Raw genomic sequence first — 12,667 nt, forward strand, 5'->3', positions numbered from 1 at the left:
ACTTTGTGACGAACGTACTGAGGAATTTCTTTTTTTTCCAAAATAATTGCTACTCTTTGGCTCACTTTTATTTCGGCAAAATGAAGCACTTTTTTCCCCTCGCTCTTTTGATGACACGATGAAATTGAACCGTTCCCTTGGACGTGAGCCGTTAGTTATTCGCGCGCCTTATGCGGCCACTTATTGAACTTAGAAACAGTGCCCTTGTTTATCTAAAACTGTGATATCATCCGAATTTAAGATGAAATTCGTAAAAGCATTATAACACCACAAGGAAGGAGGTCACCGGAAGGGCAGACACTGGCGCGAGACATTCAGGGCAGAAGGTCCAGTTCCTTTCCTCAACATACCACGACGCAATCAGAGGATTTTTATTTTTGCTATTATGATAAGGGATATGAAATGATTATTAAAATGTTGTTTTCATTTTATTTCCGTGTAATCTTCTTTATATCGTATCCATTTTGTTCTGACTGCTGCAAAGTTTTCCATGGTAACGTAACAAAAAACCCAAAACCCCACCCCCAGCAAAAACGTGTGATTCAGGCAGGGGCTATTTCTAGCATTCCATGTTTGGTACTGGAAATCCTGGACCGGCACTTGCATGCTAGAACATGGGCATAGTCTAGGATCGTGCTAATCTTTATTTTATTTGACAAGGTGTGTAGACCTAAGGGTTATATTTAGTCAAATGGGGCTCACCTCCTCCTCCTCCTAGGCCGAATTTGACTCCGTTTCCTCCTAGGACTCCGACGCCGGGTCCCTCGCCCAAGAAGCCGTCGTCGATGCCTCCAGCCACGTACTTCCGCTTCTGCGCCGCGCCTCGTCCCCACACCCAGCGCCCCTCCGCCTCAGCGGCCGACTCGTGAACTACAAAGAGCACGAGCGCCCACCATGTCACCGCCCGCAACATTTTGTCACTCCTCCCGACGCTGCTGACGTCACTGCTGTCGTCATCATATACGAGAGAGAGAGAGAGATGAATTGGAGAGGGTTACTAAAGCATTTATAGTTTTTTTGCGATATATTTTGAATAAAGGGCAAAAAATAATATAGGTACAAAAAATCAATTTTCGTCTGTAGGTTGGCTCGGATAGGTGAGGACAGAGCTCGCCTCAACTTGAGCCACAGACATGTGAATGTCAGGGAAGGAGGGCCAATTCCTTCTCTTCGGCCACCTTACAACCTCAGGTATGGTATGGTATTTGGAGGAGGTGACCGACAGCTGACGTCATTTATGCCATGAGGAAATGGGTAGGTAAGGAAGGGTGGAGAGAAACCCGGCGTCGGCATTAGCCTGCTCTTAACGAAAGGCGCCAAGGGGACCATGGCTTAACGTCCCATCCGACGGACGGAGTGTTGCGCTTGAATTGTCCTCCACACAACTTTCAAGCAGAGATCGGGCAGTCTCTTAAAATTCTCTGTCACCGCAGGGATTTGAACCCGAGCCCGCCGGGTGGGAAGCCAACACTCCAGCCACCACACCAACCCGATCCCCTACACCCTCAGGGTTTTATCTAATATACTAATGAATTATAAGTCAGCGTCAATTTTCCACAAATGCTTAAGTTTCACACCACCACCGGTTGTCCAACATGAGCAGTATTTCATATCGTATCCAGGTGACTTCATCTCAAAACATTCCATTGACTAATTATTACCGTGGAGGCGTAACGATTGACCAATGTTTTCCACCCCACGTCCAAGCCTTCTCCGTCTTCCCTTTGTCTCTATTTCACTCTCCCCGCCCTCCTCTTCACCCTCCTCCAAATCTCCCCCCCCCCTCAACCCACTTGCTTCCTCTCCACGGTATTCAAACGAGATTCATTTCCAGACGACAATGCATTGAAACTGGGTGGTGAAGTGAAATGAAAGAATATATGAAGAAAATTGCCAGTAAGTAATTGATATTTCATAAGCATGTTCCACTTTCATATTCACGGCTATTCCCAGAGTCCTTTGGATTCCACCGATCTTGCGTCTTTAGTCGTGCGTTGTAACAGCTCCCTATTCATTCGCATTCCCGGTTTTCATGCACCTTTAATCTTGGTATATTTTTCGTTGCCAATTAGAAAAACCACTATCTAAAACTTAACGAAACTATAGTTAATGGTGTTTTATTTATAAACCCCCCCGATATTAAACTAGATATAACAGTCTGGGCCATTGTTAGTGCTGGATTAGCGTGGTGGATAAATTGTTAGTGTTCCAGCTTGTGTGTCAGGATTCAAATATTGGCGGCGGCGGCGAAGATTTTTCATAGAATGTCCGATCCCTGCTTCATCTCTTTGTGGAGGATACTTCAAGCGTAGCCCGTCGGATGGGACGTTAATCCGTGGTCCACATGGTGCCTTTGGTTCAGAGTAGGATAATGCCGACGCCGGGTTTCTCTCCACCCTTCCTTCCATGCCTATTCCTTTGGGCGAAGACGACCCCAGCTCCTCCGAATACAATTTATTGATAGCTATATTTTATATTATCCTGCCTTTTTTCCTTCAGTAAATTCTATGTCGCCCTCTTATGTTTTATGTTAGCTGGTTTATGCCACGTTGACTCCGCCTTCGTTGCGTTCCGATAGTAAACAAATGTAAAATGCAACAAAAAGTTGGTGTATTATTGTTCTCCGAGGAAGGATGAACTGTAATGAATGCGAGAGCGCTTACCGACCCCGGCGCAGGAGAATGAGCTTGAAATGGTAGAAACATAAACATCACGTGATGAATGTGAAGGCTCCGATTGGCATACGGTGAAGATAGGGCTACTTTTCATGAAGTTTACGCACAATTAGATCGCCTTTCAGCCATTACTCCGCCACGTTGAGCTCTCTTCTCTTTGTATTTATTTCACTATTAGCGAGGAGATTGAATGCAGGATGCATCACCCGTAACTTTTAACCTTTATTTTTGTCTTCACTTTGGGTGCATTTCAATCGGTTTCCAAAATTGTCCGCAAAATTGTTGATTAAACTTAGAGATTCATTCATTCGCTATATTTGCATTTACGAAGAATATCACTGATCAGCTTTGAGTTCTATCTATTGATTTCGTTTTACACGAATGTAAGTTTCGCTTGACAACCCGATTAATAGCACGTCCGTCCGTGAAATTCGGATCGCCCTGCCCGACAGCGACGCGAGTGGCGGCTTTTGCAATCCCATTTCATTGCGCGGTGGGTGACAGCACTCTCAGTGATCGTTTCGGGGAGCTCTCATTCGTGACTCTGTGGCATCGCGTGACGTGGAGGTGTGTGCCCCGTCTGAGCGTGACGTCACGCCGCGCGTGGCTACGTTCGTTTGTTTGTTTTGACGGTCGTCCTTGCGGAGGGTGAGAGTGCGGCCTTGTGTCGCCGTGACTCACACGCACTGCGTAACGATGTGAAGGGGAGGGGGAGGGCAGGGGGTTTATTATGATTAGGAGGAGAGAGTGCTGCCACGGAAGGATCGGCGGCGGAAGGGCGAAGTTCATTGATGGAATAATCTCGCATGTTGCTGAGTCTTTTGTGCTTGCCGACCTCGGAGGACGAAACATTCGTGAGTGACTTCTGCTCTGACCAATTCTCAGATCGCGTGATAAGTGTGATTGGCCGAGACTACATCTACATAATAACCTGCGAGCCACCTCTAGGGATTTTGGCAGGGGGCTATCAATCACCAACATGCAGCATGCAAGAGGACCGCCACATGCACACCGCACGGTAATAGAAATATCACGCATACTAGCAAAATATACATGTATGTTTGATAGTACGCGTAATATTTCTATGCTCGCAGACTACTGTGATAGCATTTGTTTTCACGTCATTTTTTGCCGACATGAAGCTTTGCATGTCATCAAACTAGCTTTCCTCGTTACTGTGATACAAATAATAACTGTATTATTGGTATTTTATCGTGTATAGTTCAATTATCTTATGTATTTACATTAATACGGAAAGGTTGAGGATGGAGACGAAATAGCGCCTCTTCAATCATAGATGAAGTTATCTTGACTGTGTAGTGATCAACGGGCGGTCATTGTGCCTCGATTGCGATCGTGAGAAGTGTGAGCCACCTTGGGCGAATGAAATGAGCCAGTCAGTAACATGAAGAGCGTTCGGTGCGGTGTTTACCTTTCGACACGTAGGTAGCAGTCATTATGATCGCTGGGATTGGGAAGCCAATTGTGTCACAGGCGAAATTATCACCCAGTCCTGAGTCTCATCTCGAAAACACTCTAAAGGCCGTTTTACACGGGGCACGTACTTGCACAATCTGACGTATGTGCGAAGGCGCAATCAAAATTGCATCTTGTGAAGCGGTGAATGCTAGAACACATGCGAGAATGCGTGGACGTCAGATGGAAAAATAGCCCCTGTTCTAATTTCGTTCATGCATTCGCACAATTCCACGCCATTTTAGAAATTAATGCAGCTCTAACCTGCGCAATTCCGTGCCCCGTGTGAAACGGCCTTTAGAGTGTGGAGCGACGTGCTTTTCGCGTGTGGGCGACACTCTTTCTCAAGAAATGCCTTCCTCGAATGTGGGTCACTTGCGAGTCTCCAATATGATCTCTCGTGGAAAGGCGGATAGAAGAATATAATGGGGTGCATGATATTTCATCGATGGGTGGAGTGGAACAGACACGAAGCCAAGGAGGGGGGTAGTGGGGGGCTTCGGTCCTCCAGAAACTTTTTCCCTTTGTGGCGACTTCCCGTGATACATCTTATTCGGAGACAATCAGCCCACGAGTAACGCAGTATCCCTCAACTCGAGATCCAGCACCCTCTTACGCATTTAATATTAAAGGACTTTGATAGGCATAGTATCTAATAGATGTGCCCAGTGGCGCAGCGAGGGGGGGGGGGAGTTTGTGGAATAAACCCCCCCCCCCCAGAGCTCAGAGAAATTTTTAAGTTTAATGCATTTTACTTAATTGGATTGATATTACTAATATAATAGTGTAAGGATTAATGAAATATCCCTCAGAAAGCCGTAAAAACTCACCATTTTGAATCATCTATCTTAAAAATCCGCAATTTATTAATGTGGCACCAGGCGCTTATCCTGCTGGGTATTCCATACCCCCAAGCACCCCGGTATTGGTTGCACCTAAACCCACTCCCCCAAGCCGTAACTCCCAGCTGCGCCCCTGGATGTGCCAACGATTTAATAAATCACTCCCACCACAAGTGGATGAATGGACATTTATCCACTCAATGGTTTCTTATTTTTTCAATGGTTGGTGTCAACTTACTTTGAGCAATGCATGATTGGTGAGCGCTTGATGGTATTTTCAATTTTTATGGCCTTTATTTTCGATGACTACGAAGATGCAGCACCCTCTCTAAGGGTGTTTGGCAGTATACACCATCAAGTATTGCATGTTGGTGAATACCCCCCCCCCCCAAACATCCTTTAGATGGCTTGCAGGACAGTAATTGATGTACATACATACATTCAGCTGAAAAAACGTAAAAGTTGAAATCATTTCTCAAAACATTAATTCCAATGTTCGTCAGCTGTGCGTGCCCTAGGCGTGCTTCATAAGTTCCTCTAAGTCTATGAATAATGAAATGTGGCCGTAATCACATATTTTGGTCACTGCGTCTACGAGCCAAGGGTGATTAGAATGATTTCATATGACGCCTTCTCGACCATCTAAACTATACGAGTTCACGAAGGTGGTAGTGTTGCCCTAGAATGATGGATGATGTTATTGCACAATTGCATTCGGTACAAATGCCAATGGCATGGCTTAGCATTGATGCTGTGTGGTGGGCGTTGGTACTGTTTGGGGTCGCTCAAATGTCGCACCAGCCGTGGGCGACGACAGTTGGCCTTCTGCGACGGCAGCGCCGACGTGGGCGTCGAAGCGACCCACTTTTGACAAAAGAAGGCGTCCGTGCGCCAGCCTCTCTTTGCAGAATTCAAGGAGGCGACGACATAATAGTGGAGCTTGATTTATGTAGTTATTCACTTTGAGCGCATTTTAATATGTTTTCAAAATTGACCGCAATCCGTTGTTGAGTAGAGAGCGATCAATTAATACCTAATATTTACAATATGTTAGTGTACACTCAGGAGGAATAGCAATGGAAAGTATTATAATCTATCTATTACGTATTCAGGAATATTTTAACATCCTTAATTATTAAATCGAGATCGATCTGCTATCATTGACGCGTGTGACCACAGTAATAAATTCATTTAAGTGCGCGGTGGGTGTCAATTACACATCTTGTGGCCTACTGATCTGCCTCGTGGTTTTGGCGGAAGAATAGCTTGCTTGGTGCGGTTGTGGTCTCCATGGCAGGGAGGAGCGAAGAATTCCCCATTCAATCTCATCTTAAACTGAAAATGTAATCAATCATCCTCACGATTCATCTTTGCTCGGAAAGCCTTTCGCTTGCTTGCTTAGTGGAATTGTTGAAAACGCCAATGGTAAGTCCGTAAATTGATATGCATGGTGGTAGGAATGCTTGACAAAATGAGTGCAAAATGGAGAAAGATTAATGTGAGCCTTTTGCCGTGCGCGAAATTCGGTCGTTCAATAAGACCCGATGGCATCATAAAAATAATTCGGCATTGATGGAGGAGAATGATAAACTACAGCAGATTAATCTCTTTCCCGTTCAGCCATTCCCTCGTCTATGTTTAAAATAAAAAAACCCGAAATTTACTGACCCTTATTTTATGAGTTGGTGACCGTGTGCGTTGGATGATGCATGGGCGATTTCAACGCACGAATAGACACAGTGAGTCTTCTCTTCGATAGTGGCTTTGATCATTCGTTCATCTCCCGGGTATTCAGCATACGTAGTCACCGAATGGTAAACAATTGAATCCTGGCACCCTCTCCCCAGGTGAAGACAAAGAATTGCGCATCTGGGCATCTTGAAAAGAACCTAGAGAGATAGGCTCTAGTGTTGGAAATCACGCAATTATTTCCGAATTTTTTTCTCAACTCATTAAAGAAGATAATATGGCGAAGCTGGAGATTAATTGGATCCATCAAGACACTCTGATCACCTCAAACAGCACTTACTTAACATTCTCTCAATCGAATTATGTTTTTATCTAAAATCGAATCGAATTGTCCCTTTTACCATTTAAAATAATTCATGGGAGTCGGCCATAATTGTACGGACCGGACGACCTTCGGCCAATATTCAACGGACATAATGCATAGCGACTGGAGTGATGAAGAAAAAAAGTCAAATGGAGTGTTAAAAATATTATAAAATATGCCATTTGTAAATGCTTTTAAATTGATTATGTGATGTAAATGAAGAGACCCATACCCTACCCTTTTACAATCTATCACAACCTTCTAAAAGTGTTCGTGATGAAAAATCAACGGTCCCAACCATTTCGCATATAAGTTGATGATGTATTGTCTCTTATCGATCGGACCGCAGCGTTTCAGCTACTCTTGGGCCTCGCGCATCGACGTCGCGTGCTTTTCATTTGTTTATACTCTTGTGAGGAATTCCTCCCTCCAATGAGCGCTTCTTTTTGGACGAGTTAAAGAGCGAAAACTGGAATGACGTCACTAACTCCTAGAAAAGGACAGATAATTTGGTGGTTTCTTTTTAAATATTAAAATTATGAGGGAATGGCTATATTACAAAGATTATTCTTTTTTATATTGCGAATTATTTTAACGAATTTCTACCGTGAGTGATCTATCGCATGAGAGTAGTATTTCAAAATGTCCGTGGGCAGTCCGTAAACTTCTTTCGGTTATGGTGCGGAAAAAAAACGAAATTGATGGAAGAGAATTATTTATTCCCAATTCTGACATTCTCCCGTCTGTGTTTTAAATAAAATAAAAAGTACGAAAGTCACCGCCCTTATTTTATGAGTTGGTGACGCCATTGCAGGTCTAGGTCAATTTGACGTATGCTCGGAATGGTGTTTTCGGAAGAAATAGAGCAACTTTGCTTTTCGGACTTGAGAATGACGTGAGTTGTTGAAAGTAGGGACGTGGGTGTAGGATTTATTTCCTGAGATTGCATCATCGCCAGGCGATACACTTTTTGGGCTGAAATCAACCGCTGACTGACGAAGGGCGGTTCCCTTGCTCCAGTGCACTTCCTTTGAACGTGATTTCCTTTTTTTGTTTGCGTGTTCCTTCTTTCCGGCCGAAATCCACCCTGGAAAGCCATTGAACCGATGTCTCCGATGCCAAGGAGCTGAAAGAACGCCTTGGTGTTTAAACCTCCTTAGTTCCCCTTCACTGTGGATTCAAGTCGAATGAATTCATAGCGATCCTATCCTCCTTCCGTATTTCTCCACGCATTTACTCACGTAATGGCGCCACCCTGCATCGACGGAGCGGATGTTTGAGGAAACAAAGGAAGACGTTTCCTGGACACCATTTGAACCTCTTTTTTTTGGGACCGTCCGTTTTTTTACGTTACGGCGGCGAGTGATAGGGAGTGTGTATAGCGAGTGAATGTATCGCTTGAAGCAGGTTGGAAAGCGGAGAAAGGGGGCCAGTCGACCGTGGCGCCACTGGCATTGTGGTGTTCGGCCTCCCGACCACGCATTGTTGTGATTCTCCTTGGAGAGGGGCTTAGTTCCTCCGGGTCCCGCCCGCGGCGCTGCCCCACTGCTCCCTCAATGTGTTCCTCGTATCGAGAGGCGGCGATCAGTGACGCTTCGGTGCGCGAAATTCCAGACAAGGCGGAAGTGCGATTTGCGCACGTTTTTACTACCGTAAGCAATACCGAATTGGGAACTGGAAGCCCACTCGCTGCTTTTGGGAGGTTCGGATGGGTGAGGGGAGAGCTCTCCCCAAACCAAGGTAGCCATTGCTGCGCGAAATTCACGCATTAGGTAAATATGTCGAAAGACTGGAAATCAAAACGCCGATTAAAGCCGTAAGAGGAGAGATAGTCGCCCTCGTCGGGTTCCAACGTCTTCTGCTCCCCGTGGACGATTGCCCGAGTCCAATGAAACACTGGTTGCAGCAGGTACTTAACCAGGGCCTCGAAGGCTTTCGGCCCTTCCGAAACTTTTTTCTTAGTGGCGACTACCAGCGATAGATTAATCTAGAGAGAAGACCACAAGTCCAGCGATGTCTACGCTTTAACACTATTTTTTTTTCAATTGAGCTACTTTTCAGGATGCCTGTCAAGAGCGAACGGCGAATTTGACTTTCAAAATTAACTATAGCTGATTCAATGACGTGTGTGTATTTCCAATGCGTGCGAATTTCTAGCACATTACGGCAACCCGCGTACTTCCAAAGCACCCGCGGATCTAATTTCTGGCTCCGTACTTTGGGTTGCGGAGTAATAGTAGCGCCATTATGTGGAGTAAATAGTAGCTCTAATGGCGTGACCAGGGGGGCGGTCCAGGAGGTCCGGACCCCCCCCGAATTATAAAAACACTAATTTTTTCCCATAAAAGATAAGAAAATATTGAAAAAATCATGAATTAAATTTTTTTAACAAATGTAGTTTTTATCGATTAGGAAAAGCATTAAAATTAGTTTGAAACCCTCTATTTAGTACCCTGTTTTTCAAAAATTTTCCCCCCTGATTTCGGAACCACCCCCTTAACGAAATTCCTGGCTACGCCACTGAGTAGCTCATCATTCGCACACGATCAGGGCAGAGGCATTAGTTCCCTTTCTCGAGTCTTGAAAGCTTTGTATTTGTTGTCCGAAGGCTTCAATTCCTGAGATTCCTGGGGCATGTAGTGAATTTGGAATCATCAGCTATTAATCCCATGAGAACAGCACTCAATGCTATTGAAATGGTTTCTTAAATTTTCTGCACGACGACGACCCAATTTTCCCTTTTTCCACCTCTCGCCACGTACCTTCTTCTAACTTTGAAACCATCGCTGATACGGTATGTCTTCCATCCAATCAGGGGCCGTATTCTGTAACTCCAAACCGATCGGTGCGGCACCGATTCGTCGGGTGCGACGTCACACCGACTCCCGGTAAGAAATCGTGCGATTCTGTACGAACCCGGTCGGTGCGGCACCGACGAGAGGACGGGAGATCGTCGGTAGCCGTACCGACAGCAAAAAGGTGTCGGTACGGCCACCGACTAGTGGGTTTCATGAACTCCCCGGTGCGCATTGTACGTTTTATTTTGTTTTTACCTCATCACCGAGTAAATAATGAGGTTTTCTCCAATGTTATCTTTTTCTACCCCTTCGAATACGCCTCTATAATTCACTGTGTCATCATCCATATTAATTACCTTGACAGAAATATAAGATAATGGTTAATAAACATGAGGTTTGCTGACATATAATGACTTTCTCTCATTTATGTTATCACTTAAGTGAAATTTCACTCGCTTGTAATAATCTTTATTTCTCTCTATCATCATTTGTTTGCTCCTTTGACATAAAAATGATATTTTTGATTAAATATGAGTTTTGCCGTAATGTTATCACTTTATCTCACTCTGAATAGGCGACTGTTATTGCACTCAATCATCAATTTGGCGTTTCTCTCGGCATAGAAATAAGATCTTTTTATTTAAAAATGAAGTTTGCCACAACGGTATCAGTTTCTTTCATTTGTAACAGGCAACTATATTTCATTTCATCGTCAGCCATTGATTCCCTTGACGATAAAAGAAGATATTTGTTAATAAGTATGAGGTTTACCGCAATATTGTAATTTTCTCTCACTTGGAATGCGCAATTTATACATATGTATTTCACCCAATCACAATTTATTTACTTCCTCGTCATTACACTTCTTTTAATTACACCCAGCTCCATATTTTTAAAGCAATTTCGTAACTTGTTCCTCTAATATGACATTTACATTTGAATCCTACGTTCACGTTCCATGGTATGTTATTTTCGTCTGCTACGGTGCCAATGGCATAACCTTCCGTTGATAACATTTAGACGGAACTTACTTAATGACAACTATATTACTAAATCATGAATAAATAGCATTATACGGAACCAATATTTAAAAAAAGAAACTACGATCTCAAGGATAGTTTCAATAATTCATTCCAGCAACAACAATCTCCATCACATACCAACTTTATTGTGATGTTGTAATATTGTTTCCTTCGATTCTGTAGGTACAGCATTACTACCACACATTATATAAGCATTATTAACAACTTATCCAATATCGATTATCTTAATCTAGCAATAAGTCGTAATTTCCGCAAATAAAAAGATTGAGAATGACGACAACAAACTTTGCCAATGAGTCTTCACTTGTTTTTACCCTTCTCATTGGTGGAGACACGTTAGATGACTTCCAACTTCGGATATATTCGGATTTTCCCTGTTTGGGAAGGAGAGGGAACCGTACCGACTGGTTTGATTATACCGACGACCATACTGAATCGCTGAATTAGCCGTCGTCGGTATGGAAACCGTCGCGTCGTCGGTACGGAATGATGTGCCGTCGGTGGGCTGGGAAGGGAAACCGACCGGTGCGGTACCGACGAAATACAGAATACGGCCCCAGAGCCCACGGCCGCTAACAGCGATTGTACGTAATGCCACCATTGGCTTTTAATTGAACGACTGTTGCAAATTAGGAATGTGACGGAGTACGCAAATTTTAATATTTCAAATTTACCCCGCACATTAAGAAAAAATTAGCAAATGTATTTTTTCACATTTTTGAATTTACCGCGCCTATGTGTACAAAAATATTAAAAACATTTTCTGTAGATATAATTAAAAAAGTACACTGTATTTAAAAAATACAATCAAATCATTTTTGAATTTATCGCGCAAATTTAAAAAAGAAACAAATTTATTTATTCATATGTGTAGTAACGGTGACGGTGATGCGAGTCCAGTGTCTTTTACCCACCTACAAAAGTGCTCAATGCGCCATGAGAAATTTTCAATTCAAAAGGAACGTTCGTAATTATTACCGTGTGATTAATAATTATCATGTGTCAAAAAGCGATCACTCTTGAAAACCTATCGCCGGAGCTATCAATTAATGGGGATGGATAATGTGATCGTGTGATTCAGCCCTATTATTAATATATGGAGTGGCCTTAATGCGCATGTGCAGAATCGCTGATGCGATAGCTCTTGTTTCGTATGACCGTGGGTGGCGCGTGATGGTGTGTGCGTGGGCTTCGCAGCCCTCTGCTCCCTGCCCCCGTCCCTGACCTGCTCACGCCACGCATAAAAAGGCTCACGCCACGAGAGAGACGAAAAGGGAGCATCTTAAGGCCGTATCACACTAGCGACTGCGGCCGGCGCTGCGGCTGCGACCGCGACTGCGACTGGCCCGTCGACATATCAGAGCGAGGCAGTCGACGCTTCGACTGCGACTCCGAAGAATAGCCGACCGGCTATTCTTCAGAGTCGCAGTCGCAGTCGCAGCCAATCAGAGAGCTCCATTTCAATCTCGCGCGCTGGCGGCAGACGTGTTTGTTTGTTTTGGTTACCGTAGCGAGGGAAGTTCAAGAAGGTTATAAGATAACGCTGAGATAATTTCGGATTTTTAAAGTGAAGATGGAAGCCCAGTATATTGGATATTGCACCCGAGTACACAGGTGAATGAAAATGAAGTACGTTTTAACATATTTTAGGAACATTTTCAACAATTGCTGCTCTCTATCTATTCTTTGGGCTTTCGTAAACAAACAAGCCACAAGCAGAAACGTTCATACGTGCGCATGCGCGATCGTGGCGTCGGCCGCAATGTGTGATGGGGTGTAG

General features: G+C 44.0%; 2 protein-coding genes across 2 annotated transcripts in view; one reads left to right on the forward strand and one right to left on the reverse strand.

Annotated features, from left to right (window-relative positions):
- LOC124154908 overlaps positions 1-12,667 on the forward strand; it is a 203,058-nt gene that overhangs the window by 46,610 nt on the left and 143,781 nt on the right. The window lies entirely within an intron of this gene.
- Positions 1-12,667, reverse strand: part of LOC124155394 (glycine-rich cell wall structural protein 1-like) — a 32,813-nt gene that overhangs the window by 8,514 nt on the left and 11,632 nt on the right. Inside the window, exon 2 of the mRNA XM_046529174.1 lies at positions 703-947. Within this exon, the coding sequence (XP_046385130.1) occupies positions 703-913 (211 nt within the window). The 5' untranslated portion in view covers positions 914-947. The remainder of the gene's footprint in view (positions 1-702; positions 948-12,667) is intronic.

The sequence above is a fragment of the Ischnura elegans genome, chromosome 3 (genome assembly GCF_921293095.1).
Source record: "Ischnura elegans chromosome 3, ioIscEleg1.1, whole genome shotgun sequence".
Taxonomy (NCBI): Eukaryota; Metazoa; Arthropoda; class Insecta; order Odonata; family Coenagrionidae; genus Ischnura; species Ischnura elegans.